This window comes from Penicillium rubens (assembly GCF_028828025.1).
Source record: "Penicillium rubens strain IBT 27055 chromosome Unknown utg000002l_segment0_segment0, whole genome shotgun sequence".
NCBI lineage: Eukaryota > Fungi > Ascomycota > Eurotiomycetes > Eurotiales > Aspergillaceae > Penicillium > Penicillium rubens.
In genome coordinates, this window is record NW_026890600.1 from 1475250 (window position 1) to 1491322 (window position 16073).

At 45.5% G+C, this 16073-nt stretch overlaps 4 protein-coding genes across 4 annotated transcripts; 2 read left to right on the forward strand and 2 right to left on the reverse strand.

Annotated features, from left to right (window-relative positions):
• Positions 1–425: 425 nt before the first annotated feature.
• Positions 426–1168, forward strand: N7525_003020 (excinuclease abc subunit a protein; the record flags this gene model as incomplete). Its single annotated transcript, XM_061212576.1, has 2 exons — positions 426–761; positions 1058–1168. The coding sequence occupies 2 exons, from the start codon at positions 426–428 to the stop codon at positions 1166–1168; spliced, it is 447 nt and encodes a 148-aa protein (XP_061069597.1).
• A 5774-nt stretch (positions 1169–6942) lies between these two features.
• Positions 6943–9036, forward strand: N7525_003021 (excinuclease abc subunit a protein; the record flags this gene model as incomplete). Its single annotated transcript, XM_061212577.1, has 1 exon — positions 6943–9036. One exon carries the CDS (start codon positions 6943–6945, stop codon positions 9034–9036), a length of 2094 nt encoding a protein of 697 aa, XP_061069598.1.
• Positions 9037–12706: 3670 nt separating this feature from the next.
• N7525_003022 (uncharacterized protein) lies at positions 12707–13740 on the reverse strand (the record flags this gene model as incomplete). Its single annotated transcript, XM_061212578.1, has 3 exons — positions 12707–12835; positions 12898–13391; positions 13476–13740. 3 exons carry the CDS (start codon positions 13738–13740, stop codon positions 12707–12709), a joined length of 888 nt encoding a protein of 295 aa, XP_061069599.1.
• Positions 13741–15271: 1531 nt separating this feature from the next.
• N7525_003023 (aminoglycoside phosphotransferase family protein) lies at positions 15272–16051 on the reverse strand (the record flags this gene model as incomplete). The annotated part of the gene is made up of 1 exon (XM_061212579.1): positions 15272–16051. One exon carries the CDS (start codon positions 16049–16051, stop codon positions 15272–15274), a length of 780 nt encoding a protein of 259 aa, XP_061069600.1.
• Positions 16052–16073: the final 22 nt, after the last annotated feature.

Below are 16073 nucleotides of genomic sequence, written 5' to 3' on the forward strand. Positions count from 1 at the left end.
TAAAGGTGCACGCCGCAATCCTTACAGGCATGGCGCTGTATGGCAGCTGATTCGTCCACGATAATTATCTTGGATTCGTTTGTGGTGACCGAGAGATCTTCGCGGGGCACGACGCCAACAACGGAAAAAAGTGCACCTGGTGGTTTCCAGCACTTAGAACAGCCGATTCAAAAAATTGCGTTGTTGGTGATGACTTCAAGTTTAATAAGCGTGGAAGATTTTAAGGCGGTGGGCGGATCACTATAGGTGGGCGGATCACCTGATAAATACGTTAGATGGTTGGCTTATGTAATGTCGCGTACTCACCAATGAATCATAGACTCAGACTTCCACACCCACTTGTAAAGAGATGCCCTGTCAACAACAATTCAGAGCCACATACACAACAGCAACAACAACAACAGCCTGGCCGGGCCTAACGCGCGATGCATCCCAAGTCTCCGGTGCCGCATGGTCATATACCCGATGTGGTGCGCGTTCGAGGCGCCCGAGAGAATAATTTGAAGAATGTGGATGTCGACATCCCTCGGAACAAGCTCGTGGTGTTCACCGGCGTCTCTGGCTCTGGCAAGTCCTCTCTGGCCTTCGGGATGCTGTATGCGGAGGCGCAGCGGCGTTACCTAGAGTCTGTCTCCCCTTATGCCCGGCGGCTTTTCAACCAAATGGCGGTGCCTGAGGTCGATTTGGTCGAGGGACTACCTCCGGCCGTGGCATTGCAGCAGCAGCGCGGTGCGCCGACCACACGCTCCTCCATTGGTAGTGTAACCACGATCGCCAATTTGTTACGCATGCTTTACTCGCGGGCCGGCACCTATGTTGTGGTGAGACCACACATGTGGGTCTAGGCCCTCACCCTCTGGTAGTAGATAGCTGTAGTGGGAGCTCGCTTCCTCCCTTCCCAATACAACTCTCTCCCTTCTGCTTCTCCGAGCCTACTAGTTGTAGTCTCACCAGGTTATGACCCTTTCTCTTTCCCAGAGCTTTCATTACCTTTCATCAACAAGAAGAGCAGATTGCAACGATCTAATTTTCATCAAAATTGACCTATTCCGTGTAGAGAGAGTCGCGGATAGGCGTGCAGCAGGGTGGATCACCAAATTTGGGACCCACACAACCTGCAAATCAGAGTTTTCACCCCACAAAAACAGCCTTTTTCGGCCTAGTTTAGGACCACTTTTCATCTTTTTACACCTTTTGATTCGTCGGACGACATCCTAGTTCGAAGATCACCTTTTTCACACAGCTTCAAGATATCCGGGAAGGATGGAGGAAGCAGATAACAACAATAACGCCACTACAGGCGTAGGTAGTACCCCTACACTCGGTAGAGGTGTAGCAAAGTCTAAAGATTGGTATACCTATCTGGATATAGTTAGGACGAATGGAATATAAGTAGATAAGCTTCCAAAAATTAACAGTTTTATGCTATATAAGCTTGAACTACTATTAAAAAACAAAGAAGATTTCGATAACTAGTATAACGGAGTGTATAAGATTCTCCGGGGACATCACCTTTATAGGCTGATTGATAAGAATATCGAGAGACTAGATATAGATATAGAGAATGCCGAAGACTAGGTTACACTTTTAATCTAGGTAGTAGGATGGCTAACGTAGTATATCGACCCGGACATTGCTAATAACCTTACTAACTCTAGAGAGAGAATTGAACTGGTAGATGACTTTATATATTAGTTGAAACTATATATACGAGGCGAAGGTTACACTACTCTAAGTATAGTAATGATAAAGCTATTTAGGATATAGCGAACCGAGTTTACCACTATGATAGAGTTTATCGACGGAGTGAAGCAGCGATTTAAAGCTATAAACGATTTAAAAGTAAAGCTTTATCCGTATATAGCGCTTGTTATCATAATATCGGAACTGGAGCAAGTCACGGAGATAAAAAACGCTATCGAGATTAAGACCAATAAGATAAAGAATATCAAGGACCTAGTAACAGAGATTTCTATAACGGACTATCTTAAGATCTGCACTAAGATAAATAATAAGGCCAAAGCGCTAGGGATTGATGGAGGAATGGGAGCTAGTGCAATAAAAGCTCTAAAAGCTTCTCGCCAGCTAGCACCGTTATTAGATAGAAAGAAAGATAAGCTTATAAATATACCGCCGCTAGGCAAATACGCTAAGAAGTATATCGAAGAATAGAAAAACCATAAAACCTAGCGTATAGCTAATAGCGCCTATTCTTACTACGGTATGTAGGGTTATGATACTAAAATCTGCTATTATCTAGACTGTGAGAATCGACTACTAAACTAGAAGCTAAAACTAGGTCTTTGGTATTAGAAATTCTATAATAATAAGATCTTTAATAAGAATAAAGACTAGTAGCTTGCTAGTAAACTAACGGAGAAAACACGGTAAGCCAATTTTGACGCTATAGCTTCGTTAGTAACGTTATCAGAACTAGCTAGGGAGTATAACTTTAGTGGTATAGCAATTGTAGAGACGGAGATAGACCTAATTTAATATAAACGACCGGTTTTAGACTAAGGGACTGATTCAATCCAATAAGATATCTTCTGTAGGGAGATAGGTCTAGCTAGATCAGCGGTCTCTATGCTATCCCGCCAGCTTTGTATAGGTATTGATTAGGTGCTAGATTTAGGATCCTTATAGCATATCTGTTCAAATAAGGATTTGTTTATCTCCTACAAAGTATATAGATCAGATAAAGGTCTAGGATAGGACTCTAGTGCTAGTTAAAGAGTAAAAGCAGAAGGTGCTAGTGATATCATACTTCTAATCCGGAGACTAGATAGATCTAGATACGAACTATAAGTGCAATATCTCTACAAACCCGGAAATAGGTTCAATTTGCTTAGCTTACTAGCAATCCGCTAGCAATAAGGTATTAGATAGAACCTAGATGATATGATAATACGGGATGAAAATAAAGCCGAGATCGGATATACCTTCGTTAGTATAAACGTCCCTTTTATTGAATTGGTAGATAAGCTAAATCTAGTTCTTTATAAAGATTAACCTTCGATCCAATAAGTAAATAGAGCTATTTTATACGCGTTAATTTTAGCTAAGCTTACGCACCGAAGACTCGGTTATATAGGAAGCTATAAAGGAAGGATTAATAAAGATAAATTGGGAGAAGACGTCGATACGAAGGAATGCTTTGATTATAAACTATATTATAAAGTAAAATCTAAGAAGATAGTCTCCCGAGAGAAATAAGCTAGAGCAACCAAAGTTAGCTAGCTAGTGTATATTGATCTATACCCATATAAACTAAAAGGACTAAGCAAGATAGGAAAGTAAGACCGTGAGCATATAATGATCATCACTAATAATACTTCTCGTTTTCGTATAACGATCTGTATTGTAAAGAAGGGTGAAGCGTCACCTACACTAATCTCATAGGCTGAGACATTTAAAAACCATACTAGATACTACCTAATAGAGTGGAGATTTAATAACGGGACTGAGTTTCTACACTTCTAGAAGTGGGTAAAGGAGAAAAACCTAACTATTAGCCCTTCGTTAGCTTATATATACGAATAAAACGGTATCGCCGAGTTTAGCGGTCACTATATGATATAGATAGCTAGGACTATATATATTAACGGGGGTGCACTAAGAGAACTATAGACGGAAGTATGCTATACTACTATATACGTTATTAACCGGCTAATAAGATATAGTGAAGAAGCACCTATCCTAGCCTAGAGGAGAGCAATAAATTTACGTGGTGACGAAGCTACTAACCTATCATTTCTCCGTGTATAGTATTCGAAGGCGTACGTTCACTAACCTAAAGAGACTAGAGTATAGGGTATGAAAATAGACCCTCGTGTATAGATTGGTTTTCTTATAGGCTACGAGGGTGATAATAGACACTACTTTCGGATCTATAACCCTAAAACTAAAAAGGTGACAGTTTATAGAGACGTTATTTTCTAGGAGCTAAAAGCACTAAAGACCTATAACGGTGCTACTAACTTCTAAATTAGTGAGACCACCGATATCATAACTCCGAAGACACAGTTTAAACTAGGAAAAGCTCTATTCAAAACAGCCAGATAGGCAGCCAAAGACCTCGGTTCAACAGATATCGGATAGTATATTAGCTTAGGGGAAGAGCACCGGTTTATAGAAGAAGAAGCTTCGTTTAATAGTGATGATATAGAGATGTTCTATAACATAGAAACTGTGTAGGATACACTAGAGGATAGGGTGCAAGCTTTAAGAGATAGGAGAGAGACCCTAGACCGCTAGATTCAGTAGTTCTCTCCTCCGTAGTCTACGCAGTAGCATATATACCACCTAGTAAACTACCCGCTTCTACCAGAAACAGCATCGAGATAGGAAGTGACACCTTCTCTAACCCCTTCCCCATTAGTAGCTTACCAACAATAGCAAGCTCACTAACAGTAGCAAATTTAACTTATAAGACAAGCGGTTAAATAGCAAGTAAACCTAGTAAGGTTAAATCCACCAGAGAGACTACATCCTACCCCTTTTATACCGAGACCTCCTATCCAATCGAATCCAAACGTACCGAGTCCTACCGCACCGAGTGCTTCCGTCCCACCGAACCCCCCTACCAATCCATCGAGTCCTCGGAGATCATAGAGATCTAACAAAGGATAGTCACTAGAGAGATATACAGACATTAGATAGAAGAAATACGGAGAGCGGGATAATAGGGGAGGAGTATAATATATAGTGGAAGAAACCGTAACAAATAGAGGATTTGGAGATAGCGGAGATATAGGACTGATACTATAGGACTACTAGCGCGGATCACCCTTTAGCATTAGATTTACTATATTATTAACGGAAGCAGTCCCTAAAGAAGGTTTAATAAGTGTAGAGAGCGGTCTTAAAGTATAGAGAGTTAAAATTCCTCGTATATACGCTAAAGCTATAAAGTCAGAGTTTAAAGATAAATGGTATAAAGCAATGAAGGTGCAGCTAGGAAAGCTCTAAGATGTAAAAGTATACGAAATAGTACTAAGACCACTATCCGGATATATAGTTTTACCTAGAAAATAGGTCTTCGATTTAAAAATTAATAAAGATAACGAGGTATAGGAATTTCGAGCTCGCTAGGTGATTTATAGAAACCGTTAGCGTCCCGGCTTCGACTTTTAAGAAAGCTACGCTCCCGTTACACGCGGAGAGACTATAAGACTCTTTCTAAGTATAGTAGCCGTTAATAAGATGATTATCGAATAGGTGGATTATATAGCAGCTTATCTCAATACTATAATAGATAATAGGGTGATCTATATAAGACAACTAACTAGCTTTAAAACCAGAGGTCTAGATAGAGAGAAGAAAGATGAAATTTGTCTTATTCTTTAAGCCCTATATAGACTCCGATAGGTAGGCCACCTATAGTACAAAACTCTAGTAAATGCACTAAGAGATATAGATTTTTAACCTCTCCCAGATAAACCCTATATCTAGATCTATAGAGAAAAGTAGATCTAGATCCTACTGTACGTGGATGATACCTTAATAGCTACTTTTAAAGTAGTAGAGATTGACTGGTTTAAGACTATGATCCTATTTCGCTATAAAGACCTTAGAAAGCTAGCTAGATTCCTAGGGAGTAGTCTATCCCGTACCGAGACCGGCGCTATCTTTCTAAACTAAGCTATATACACTAAAGAAGTGGTCGTCAAATCTAGATTATAAGATGTATCCTATATTTATCTGCCGATGAAAATAGGGTACAAATGTCCTGATATCATAAGGGATCTAGGAGATAAAGACGTCAGAAAAGAATAGAACAACAATAATAATGTGGGATTATAGACATTCGACAGACTATTAGTCTCAAAAGAAGAAGCTTTAGCGTTTATAGAGGATATTAGCAAGCTAGGATAGCTAGCCGATAAGTCGAGACCTGATATTATAGTAGCAGTTAACAAGCTATAGCGTCGAACGTCTACACCTAGGTAGGAAGACATTAATACTCTAAAGTAGCTTATTCGTTACCTAAAAGGGACGAAGAACCTCGGAATCCTACTTAGTAGAAATAGAAGTGCAAATAGAGATAACGGTCTTATTAGCTATATAGATGCTTCCTATCAAGATTACGAAGATAGGAAGAGCACCGAGGCCTATATCTTTTTCTATACTAGATCACCAATCAGCTAGAATTCCTGTAAGGAAGAGATTATCGCTAGAAGTAGCACGTCCGCAGAATACGTTGTAATAGACGGAGCTATACGGGAAGGAATGTGGCTTCACAAGGTGATGGTTCAAATGGGAATCCGACAAGAAGAAGACCTCCCTATCACAATTTACACCGATAGCGATAACGCCTTTACCATCATGAAAAAGGACAATTACGCTAAAGCCACGAAATGGCTCGATACGCGGTATCACTTCGTGCGTTATGCAGTCAGATCTAGAATTACCTCCTTTATGCTGATCCTAAGCGAGGAAAATGTCGCTAACGCGCTAACAAAACCGCTAGGAAGAGAGCGCTTTAAAAAGATAAGGAAAGTCATGATATACAGCAATGGAAATTGAGGTTTACATACATTGAAACCTACATTGGAAACGGACATGAAAAAGGAGAAAAACACATGAAAAGAAGCATTTAAAAACTGATAAAAATGAGCAGTTTTTACTATGACAGCCGGAATGGGGTCATGGTTTCTGCTTTCGGGTTGGGCCCTACGGGGGTGTGTTGTGGTGAGACCACACATGTGGGTCTAGGCCCTCACCCTCTGGTAGTAGATAGCTGTAGTGGGAGCTCGCTTCCTCCCTTCCCAATACAACTCTCTCCCTTCTGCTTCTCCGAGCCTACTAGTTGTAGTCTCACCAACCTACCCCAAAGGACAAGAACTTCTTCCTACGGAGGCCTTCTCGCCGAATACGCCCGAGGGCGCATGTCCTGGCTGCCACGGACTGGGCCGAGCGTATACTGTAACTGAGCAATCGATGGTGCCAGATCCGTCCCTAACCATCCGAGAGCGAGCTGTTGCGGCCTGGCCGCCTGCTTGGCATGGACAGAACCTGCGCGATATGCTGGTCACACTGGGCCACGACGTCGATGTTCCGTGGCACAAGTTGCCCGAGGAAACACGGCAGTGGATTCTCTTTACAGATGAGACTCCGGTCGTCCCTGTATACGCTGGACTTGACGCCGTTGAAGTTCGACGCGCAATTAAGAAGAAAGAAGATCCAAGTTATCTTGGCAATTTCTCCAGCGCGCGCAAATATGTACTGACGACCTTCGCACAGACGCAGAGTGCGCTCATGAAAAAGCGTGTCTCCCGTTATATGGTGAACGGAGAGTGCACTGCTTGTAGCGGTAAGCGGTTGCGTCCAGAGTCGTTGTCGGTCACGTTTGACGGGCGTGACATTGCCGAGATGCAGACGCTGTCATTAGCAGATCTACGCAACACATTTGTGCCATTTGCCAAGCCCAATCCCAAAATCAATGAGCAGCTCGACATTCCCGCCGAACATGCACTCGTCATCCTACGCATTGCCGAGGACCTTGTGGGCCGCCTCGATGTCTTGCTCGACTTGGGTCTGGGCTATTTGTCACTCGAGCGCAGCACTCCTACTCTCTCGCCCGGCGAGCTACAGCGTTTGCGCCTGGCTACGCAGCTACGGTCGAACTTATTCGGTGTTGTCTACGTCCTTGACGAACCATCAGCAGGCTTGCATCCCTCAGACACAGAAGCTCTACTCCGTGCGCTGGATGGCCTGAAGGAAGCCGGGAACTCTTTGTTCGTTGTCGAGCACGAGGTTGACGTAATCGATCATGCAGATTGGATTGTTGATGTGGGTCCCAAGGCTGGGACTCTTGGCGGACAGGTACTGTATTCAGGGCCACCATCAGGTCTCGATAATGTCGAGGCATCCCAGACGCGGCGTTATATGTTTGGCCATAAAGTCTCCGTGAGCAGGTCCCGGCGGCAACCTGCAGCGTGGCTCAAGTTACGTGCTATCACACGCAACAATCTGCAGAGTTTAGACGTTGACATTCCTATGGGTGTTCTTCTATGTGTTACGGGTGTGTCGGGTTCCGGCAAATCGACACTCATCAGTCAGACCCTTGTGGAACTAGTATTGCAGGCTCTTGGTCAAGCTCCCAGTGTCGAAGAGGACGACCAGGGGGATCTAGAGCATGTGCCTACAGCAACTCTCGGCGGTCATATAGCCTCTGGAATGGAACATGTGAAGCGGGTTGTTTGTGTTGATCAAAAGCCCATTGGCCGCACCCCACGCTCGAACCTCGCAACCTACACGGGGCATTTCGATCCAGTGCGTAAATTGTTTGCAAAGACGCCCAAGGCGCGCGCAAGCCGCATGGATGCCGGCCAGTTTTCGTTCAACGTCGCCAAAGGGCGCTGTGAAGTGTGCCAAGGGGAGGGCTCGGTGATGGTGGAACTGTTGTTTTTGCCCAGTGTTTATGCGCCGTGCTCAGCTTGCAAGGGCTTGCGCTACAGCCCAAAAACCCTCCAAGTCAAATATCGCCAGCACCATATTGCCGACATTCTGAACCTCACGGTTGATGCAGCCCACGAGTTTTTCATCGACGAGCCGAGTATTGTCAGGCCTCTATCAGCACTGCGCGAGGTGGGCTTGGGTTACCTACGCCTTGGCCAATCTGCCACCGAGCTGTCTGGTGGTGAGGCTCAACGTATCAAGTTGGCGACGGAGCTTGGCCGCATCGGCCGTGCCAACACCCTCTATGTCCTGGATGAACCCACAACGGGGTTGCATCCTGCTGATGTAGAGATGCTGTTGCTGCAACTCAACCGGCTGGTGAATTCAGGTTCCAGCGTTGTGGTGGTTGAACATGACATGTGTGTCATTGCCTGCGCTGACTGGGTCATCGATATGGGGCCTGGTGCAGGCCAAAATGGCGGTCGGGTCGCCGTTACAGGCACTCCGGAACAAGTAGCCGCGAGCAAGGAAAGCCGTACCGCACCCTACATCGCTCGGCTTCTCAAGGCACCTTCAAAAGCGGGCGGTAACAGGAAAAAGAGAAAAAGGACAGAAAAGACATATATAGGGTAGGAGTTTTCCATTGGACTAAGAGCTGCTATCTTGCATCACAAACTCTGGTTTCCCTTCATTCACTCCAAACCCGAGCATCTTCATCTCGTCATGCCACACAATGATGCAAAGCTCATGGCTATGGCGATGATGACACATGAAGATGCCCGCAAGGCTGGCGACTGCTTTTACGATAATGTACTGTGCCTACGGCCTCTTCTCGATCTAACTCACACCAACCACCTCGTGGCAGACACGGTAGGCGCGCTTCAGCTGCCGAAGATAGGATGCTGAACACTTGAAGAAGCGCCTTCAAGCCAGCCTACTTACGAAATTACTAACCCACGAGAATTCCCTACGATATTGACAGATGAGATGGCATATGCTAAAAGTGAATTTGTATGGGCTATAAGGAGACAAAGCACGTGTTGGGAAATGTACTAGTAGATTAATGATAGTTGCCCTTTCGGCTTAGCCGCCGGGCGCTAATAAATTTTGTGTGTGTGTGTGTGTGTGTGTGTATCCGAATTTAATTTCGCTGTTTCTGGCAACTAGTAATGCCTGACAGTCAGAACTGTTGATGGCTACCACAGTCTCAAGGAACTCTTCCTCCAAACCTACAATGCACGCACCCGTGCGTGATATTGAGGAGCATAACCGCGCTGACATGGTGTTATACGACAGCTTGAGAGATATACGGTTCCAATCAAGAAGCGGCCGATGGCAGCTAATCTGTAAGTGACTCCGACGCGCACTAGCTGCCTTCATCTGTTTGTGCTAAGTTGCCATCATTAGATTATCCTGATGGGGATTCTTCCACTGCTGTTGTTCACGAGCACAGGATTGCTGGGCTCACACAGGGGCTCCGATTTGCTCATTGTGCTTGACCGAACCCGATAAAACTGAAGTTGAAGTGGCTCTGTACTTAGTGTTCTCTTTCTCACGGGACCAACTCTGCACTCTCTGAACTGCAACGTACGAGTTTAATTTAATCCACGCATGATATTTCAAAGCCAGCAGAAAAATCACATTCGTCTTGCGTGTCGAGGCGTAGCATCCAGCTTCCAGTACGGCGTAAAGGCCGAGAATGGAAAATATGGTAATGGTCGGAGCTACTTCTTAATAATGTCCTCTGATCCCATTGAACAGACAAACCACCAGAAGAGACGGACAGGGAGATCTTTCTAGATCTACCACGGACCCTCGCAATAACAGGTAGTGGAAAATTCTCAAAGCTACGGATCCGCCGTGGTGGCGGGACTAGGACGTCGACTTTTCCATTAGAAAGCTCTTGGCTGATTGTCCAGCGCGCTCCTTGATACCTTATATCTCGAGTCAGACCAGCGCTCATTGAAGGAGATAGCTTCTAACTTACTGTTGTTTTATGTTGAAAAGTCGCTGCATAACCATGTGGCACGATGGACAACCCCTGCAGTACCTGTAGTCGTATAATTCATCACGTCGAATATTTATGTTTCCATGAGTACGACCAAATATAGCGCTAAGAAGGTATCGCCGGGAGACACCAAGGTTTTCAAGCAAGTATATCATAGCAGCATCCTCTGCGGGACTAAAAGGGTTCTTGTCCTTCACGCGTGAAGTTCCATAGGGCGGATGAAGCAAGCATGGGCCCGACCACCCTTTGGCTGGTTCTTGTGGTATCCTAGAATGAGCGCCTGCTCCTAATGGCGATGATTGAGGGATGCGGGATAAGGAACTCGTCGCAAGATGTTGCTGGTTGTTGTTGCCATGTGAGTTTGCGGTATGAGGCACTGGCTCGAGAGGGCTGATTGACGCCGTAGGCCCGGCGTCCGTGTTATTCAAAAGTCGTGAAATATCCATTATGTTTTGCTGAACAAGAGAGGTGTTGTCGATTCCGCCAGCGACGTCGAGCGGGCTTGTAACAGGCCCGCAAACTCAACGGTTGATTACCAAGCAGAGAATGCGATCGAGGACGAACTCAAAGACCTGGACCTTGCTGGCTGAGTGCTCCGTGCCGTCTGTCCTCTTAAAAGCAAGAAATAGTCTAGATGAGGGATCCCAGCTCTGTTAAGGAAAAATCAAGTCAATCTTGGAGGACATTTGCGCGAACGTGGACATGCGGGAACGTGGACAGTGTGGCGTCTCTTGTACGGTTCGAGAATAAAGTTCTCTAAAAAACGGACGTCCATTGGTTGCACCAGTTTCAGCTTCCGCATGTCTGGTTGGCTCACAGCTGACGTCCCGCTGAAGCGCTGAAGCGCCCTTGCTGCCAATGGGGTTTCCAAGCTTCCAGGATTGGACGAGGGGGGCATGCGTCCAGTCACGTCAGCCAGGGGATCCATCAAACTAACTTAACTAACTAGCAGGTCTTCATGCAACCTGCTACATAATCTTAATAAGGTCCTAAGCCATTTTCTTGAAGTAGAAGAATCAAAGATGTAACCCACGGCGAGACTGCCGGACCCTATGAGCGGTTCGCTGAAAGCACTATTGTTGTACGACCGGTAAACTTCAGCGAAGGATTCTCGCAGATCTTGCCCAATGGATCCTTTTGTTGATGTCTGTCAGGATAGCTAGCTTTATATACTTTTCAGATGCACAGTAAACAAGTCTTTCTCGGCGATCGCTGATATTCTAGTCTCACTAATAATTTATCTGATCATACTCAAGCCATAACAACGAAATCAGAAACGTATGGTATATCATCAAAAAGAATAGTTCTAGTTGCGCCGAACCATCTTAATACGTCGAGGCTTCGAATTTCCATCTTCGTCCAAACTCTCCAAGAAACCTTTGGCTGACAAAAAGATCGTGCCTTGGCGCTATCAGGTCTATTCTTGATTTATTTGGACACCCGGGAAAATATCTTCCATAGTCAGTCGGATTGGATGAGGGTAATATTCATCCTGTTACAGTCAGCAAGATGACCTGACAGATCTCTTGTCTAACCCACTAATCTTGACAAGGTACCAAGCCATCTTCCCCCGGTGGAAGAGTCAAATATAAAGGTCTCGCCTGTTTCTCTGATCCGGATGGCCACCAAGGTACTGTACGGTCCGAGAATAAAGCCGAGCCTTGTGGTACATGGGGAAAAGGCCCAAGGGCATCACGTGCAACTGGTCTAGTGTCAACCAGAGGAGGTGGAGGCCCACGCTTAGTCATACTGATATCCAGCACCTCGCTCCGATCCCTTTATCGATCAATTAGATATATCAACTTTTGTGAATAGCTGACGAATATGGCCTAATAAGGAAGGAGACTAAAGCCATTGGAAAGCTATATAAACCTCTAGATAGTCATTTTTTTAGAGGGCAAGCCTCAATTTAATCTAGCTTCTATAACTATCGATTGGTCCGATGCCTGCTGAGTAATCCTCTATTAGACGCACCGTAGCTCATATCTAGGCAACCCCCGTTACCCATCACCACTCATCACCACGCATTAACTTGTATAGATATTCCCATGCCCTTCCCCATCACGATTGGAAGCTCGAGCGCCCTTACTATTGATAGTGAAGCTGTCGAGTCTCTTATCGGCAAATTGCTGGTTGTTTTGCACTCGCTATGCCTCGCCCATCCCGACAACGTTTCTCCACCAAAATATTAAAGGGTCAATTAGTAGTCCTGTGAATACCGACATATATACTCGATGACTATACAAATTAAACTGTATATGATCTAAGAAACAATATCCTACGCCCTCAAGGAAGTCAAGGAGCTAGGCTGGGCATCGGAAAAACAGCCAAACATTTGAGGGCTCTAATAGCCTTTGCACCTAGTCTTGCCTTCGCTGCTCTGCCTCGCTCATCTAATCCATCCACATCATTGCTAACTAGTGCCTTATAACCTGGTTAACTATATTCCTTTGTATAAAACGCAACGATGTATATAATGGACTTACTACATCTTCATGCCAGCGCTGCAACATTGTGCTCAGATCATGAGGATTATTGAAGGCTTTTACAGTCGAATCCAGGTACGTGTCAAATAGATTCCACTCTTCCGTGTCATCAGGTCCGTTACTCTCATATGGGGCAAGAGTAACAAGAAGATTGTAGTACTTATCATGAGGCAATCCGGTTGGCATTATCAGCTGCTTATACTTCGAGGAACCCGCATTGTGAAGCAAAGCTAGGAAGTCTGCATAAACATGTTTCTCTTCTTCGGATTCATCGCAGACCCCATCGCGTTTATCAATCCATTTCCCATGGGTCACTTTCCATTCGAGGACCAATCGTTCAACCCCGCCGGGTACCAGATAGTTTCCGTCTAGCACACTACCCGTGTTCAGTCCTCGAAGTTTCCAAGTTTGTCGGGTCAAGGGTTGGATTCGATCTAGAAAGTCTGCATGGGTGAAATCGGCGAGTTTCTCGAAGCAGTGGATGTGGTAGAGGCCTGCAAATAAATTTGCAATATGATCAGCATCATATCTCATAGAGGAAGATTAATAAAACAGACCTGAGGGAATTTGTGACTTACTGGCTGATTTGGGCCAACCTCCGGAACTCATTGCCGGGTTCATAGCGAGACGTAGTTCGCCAGACATGATATTCTCATCGCAAGTGGGAAGTTTACACTTGGCTCCCTTTCTAGAGTCCGGTGTCATTTCGATGAAAAATAATGGCTGAGTCTGCGGAGGGGAATCGGCCGAAGGATCACCGGGGTTTGGTCCAAGGCCAAGGTGTTGACGAAGGTTTCTCTCTATTTCCAATGGATCTGGCTTTGCATTCGGTGGGAAGGACATGTTGATGCTCTTGATATCTTCTTCAAGAGCTCCTTTGGAAAGAATGGGATCTAACTACGATAGATTGTGTGATAAGGAAAAAGGTAAGACTAGAAAAATAGCAGTACAAGATAACTTATGAAAGGGGAAAGCGGATGAGAAAGATGACGGTTGAAGCAGTGAGCGCTCAGCGACGCTGTAGCGGAGGATTAGCGCCTTCAGCGCAGCGAAAGGCTTCACCTTACGCATCTCCATTGGTTAACATCTGAACCCCCCTCTTAACTTCAGCGCATCAATTCCATCCGCCGACCGCCCCGAGATCTTTCAGCCGCCCTTGTTGAGTCATCAACCTCAAGTTTGTCACTGCTATCTGAAATGCCAACCTGTGTGTATCCTGTAGCAATGAAACACCCGGCGTCCTGTTCTGTTCAGACAAATGTCGCCTTGCCGCTTCGCTGGCTCGAAGTGTGACGCCAAGAGGGCAATCAAAGAACAACGGTCCAACTACCACAACTATTCTTTCAGACCTTGTTGGGAATGGTCTGGAGTCTCTTACAATACCGCGGAAGAGCTCACTTCCAGTGCTAAGAGCCCAAGGGGTGAACTTACCCAATATGAAGATTTCTTTGCTAGAAGATCAGGAGAAAGAAAGACATCCTAAGTTAGATCAAGCAATGAACAGCTAAGGATATCGAAGCCGCAATCTATCGCAATTCATCGCATGGCCAGCCGTAAAGTCTGTAGTCGTTTTGCGACGGATTCTTGGAGTCGGCTGCGTTATGGAAATATGACAGCGCTACTTACGAGAGCCAGGGCCGGGGCGAGCGGCTGGGGGGCCCCAGGCAAACCCCTCACACACTCTGCTTGATACAGAAAACTAGTCCTAGGCAAAAAGTAAAGGGATATTCCTATCACAGGGGCGCTCAGGTTGCCCTTGCCTACTGTATTCAAGTAACCACTCATTAACAGGATGAATATCGAGTGATGAGTTATTTTGTTCTCCCCCCCTTTTAACTATATTAAGAGAGTTTGAGTGTAACGTTGAGCAGGATGATGTTGAGTGCTTGTCGAAACAATATGGTTCACGTAAGGTGAAGTCTCATGTTTGAACGGTGATGTTGACTATGTAAAACGAGGACCTGTGAATTCCCTGTTCCGGTTAGTTCTGCCGTTTCTGGTATAGCCTCCCGATACGCTCGTACGCTGTTCGGCCTCCCAATATAAAAGAGGCCTCCCTCAACTATTCTGACTTCGTCTCCTCCTAGATCTTTTTCTCTTGCCAAACTCCCTCCCATATTCTGCGAATGTTATCTCAAAACACCATAACTACTATTCATATCTTTTGCATAAGAACTGATAGAGTCTCATCAAGGAAAGCTTGTCAGCTCAGTCAGGCTCCTCCCTGCGGGCGGACGTATGATATGAACAATCAAAACAGGGTACGTCTGCGTCGCGTGCATAGAGCGCTCTCGCCCCTTTCTTTCGTGAATCGCACCGAGTGCCGCGGGCCGAAGGACGTCTTGCACTATACCACCCGCAGCGTAACAATTACCTAGTGACGTAACATACGAGCTAAGAAAGTCATGCCTATATATTCTCGCTCAAATTTGGGTGGAAGAATACGGGCCAGATATTCTGGCCAGTCAAACATCGGTCTCAGATGCCGAAGAGCTTGACAATATTCCCAATGTGCTGGATACCAGCCAGCATATTCCCAGTCAATAATAGCTGTGACTCGGCCACCTTCAACAAGAATATTCCGCGGAGCAAGATCAGAATGCGTGAATACAATCTCATGGTCATCTATAAGCGCAAACTTGGCATAATGTCGTAGTAAGTCTGGTGCTAACCCGACCATATCCCCTAGGAGAAATTCGTTGAATTCCTGCTCGGTATCAAATGGACCTCCCTCGAGTGACGCAATATTTCCTATGATAGCTTTGCCGCGATCAATGGCCCCGATATAATGGCCTTTCAGTTCGCGGAGTTGGTTCACGTAGGAGTGTAGCTCGTCGGCAATAGAGAGCTTTTGACTGGAGTCCAAAGTATCCCATGCTTCATCAAGTCGCTTGCCAGGTATGTAGTCCATGATGAGAGCGACAGGTTTGCCGTCTTCGTAGCGGATATCATGAAGTTTAGGTACAGGGATGGTTGTGTTTTCTGCAATGAAACGGAGTGTTGGCCCTTCCTGGGGGCGGAGATGGCCCGACTTCACAACGAGTTTGTCGCCGAGTCGGACAACTGTGCGGTCGGACAACGAATGGAGGACCGTCCCGTCTGGGTCCTTGGTTGGTCTTTCGACTTTCGTTGCTTCTCCGTCACTCGTTGTCATGTTGAAGGGTAGGTTATTGCGT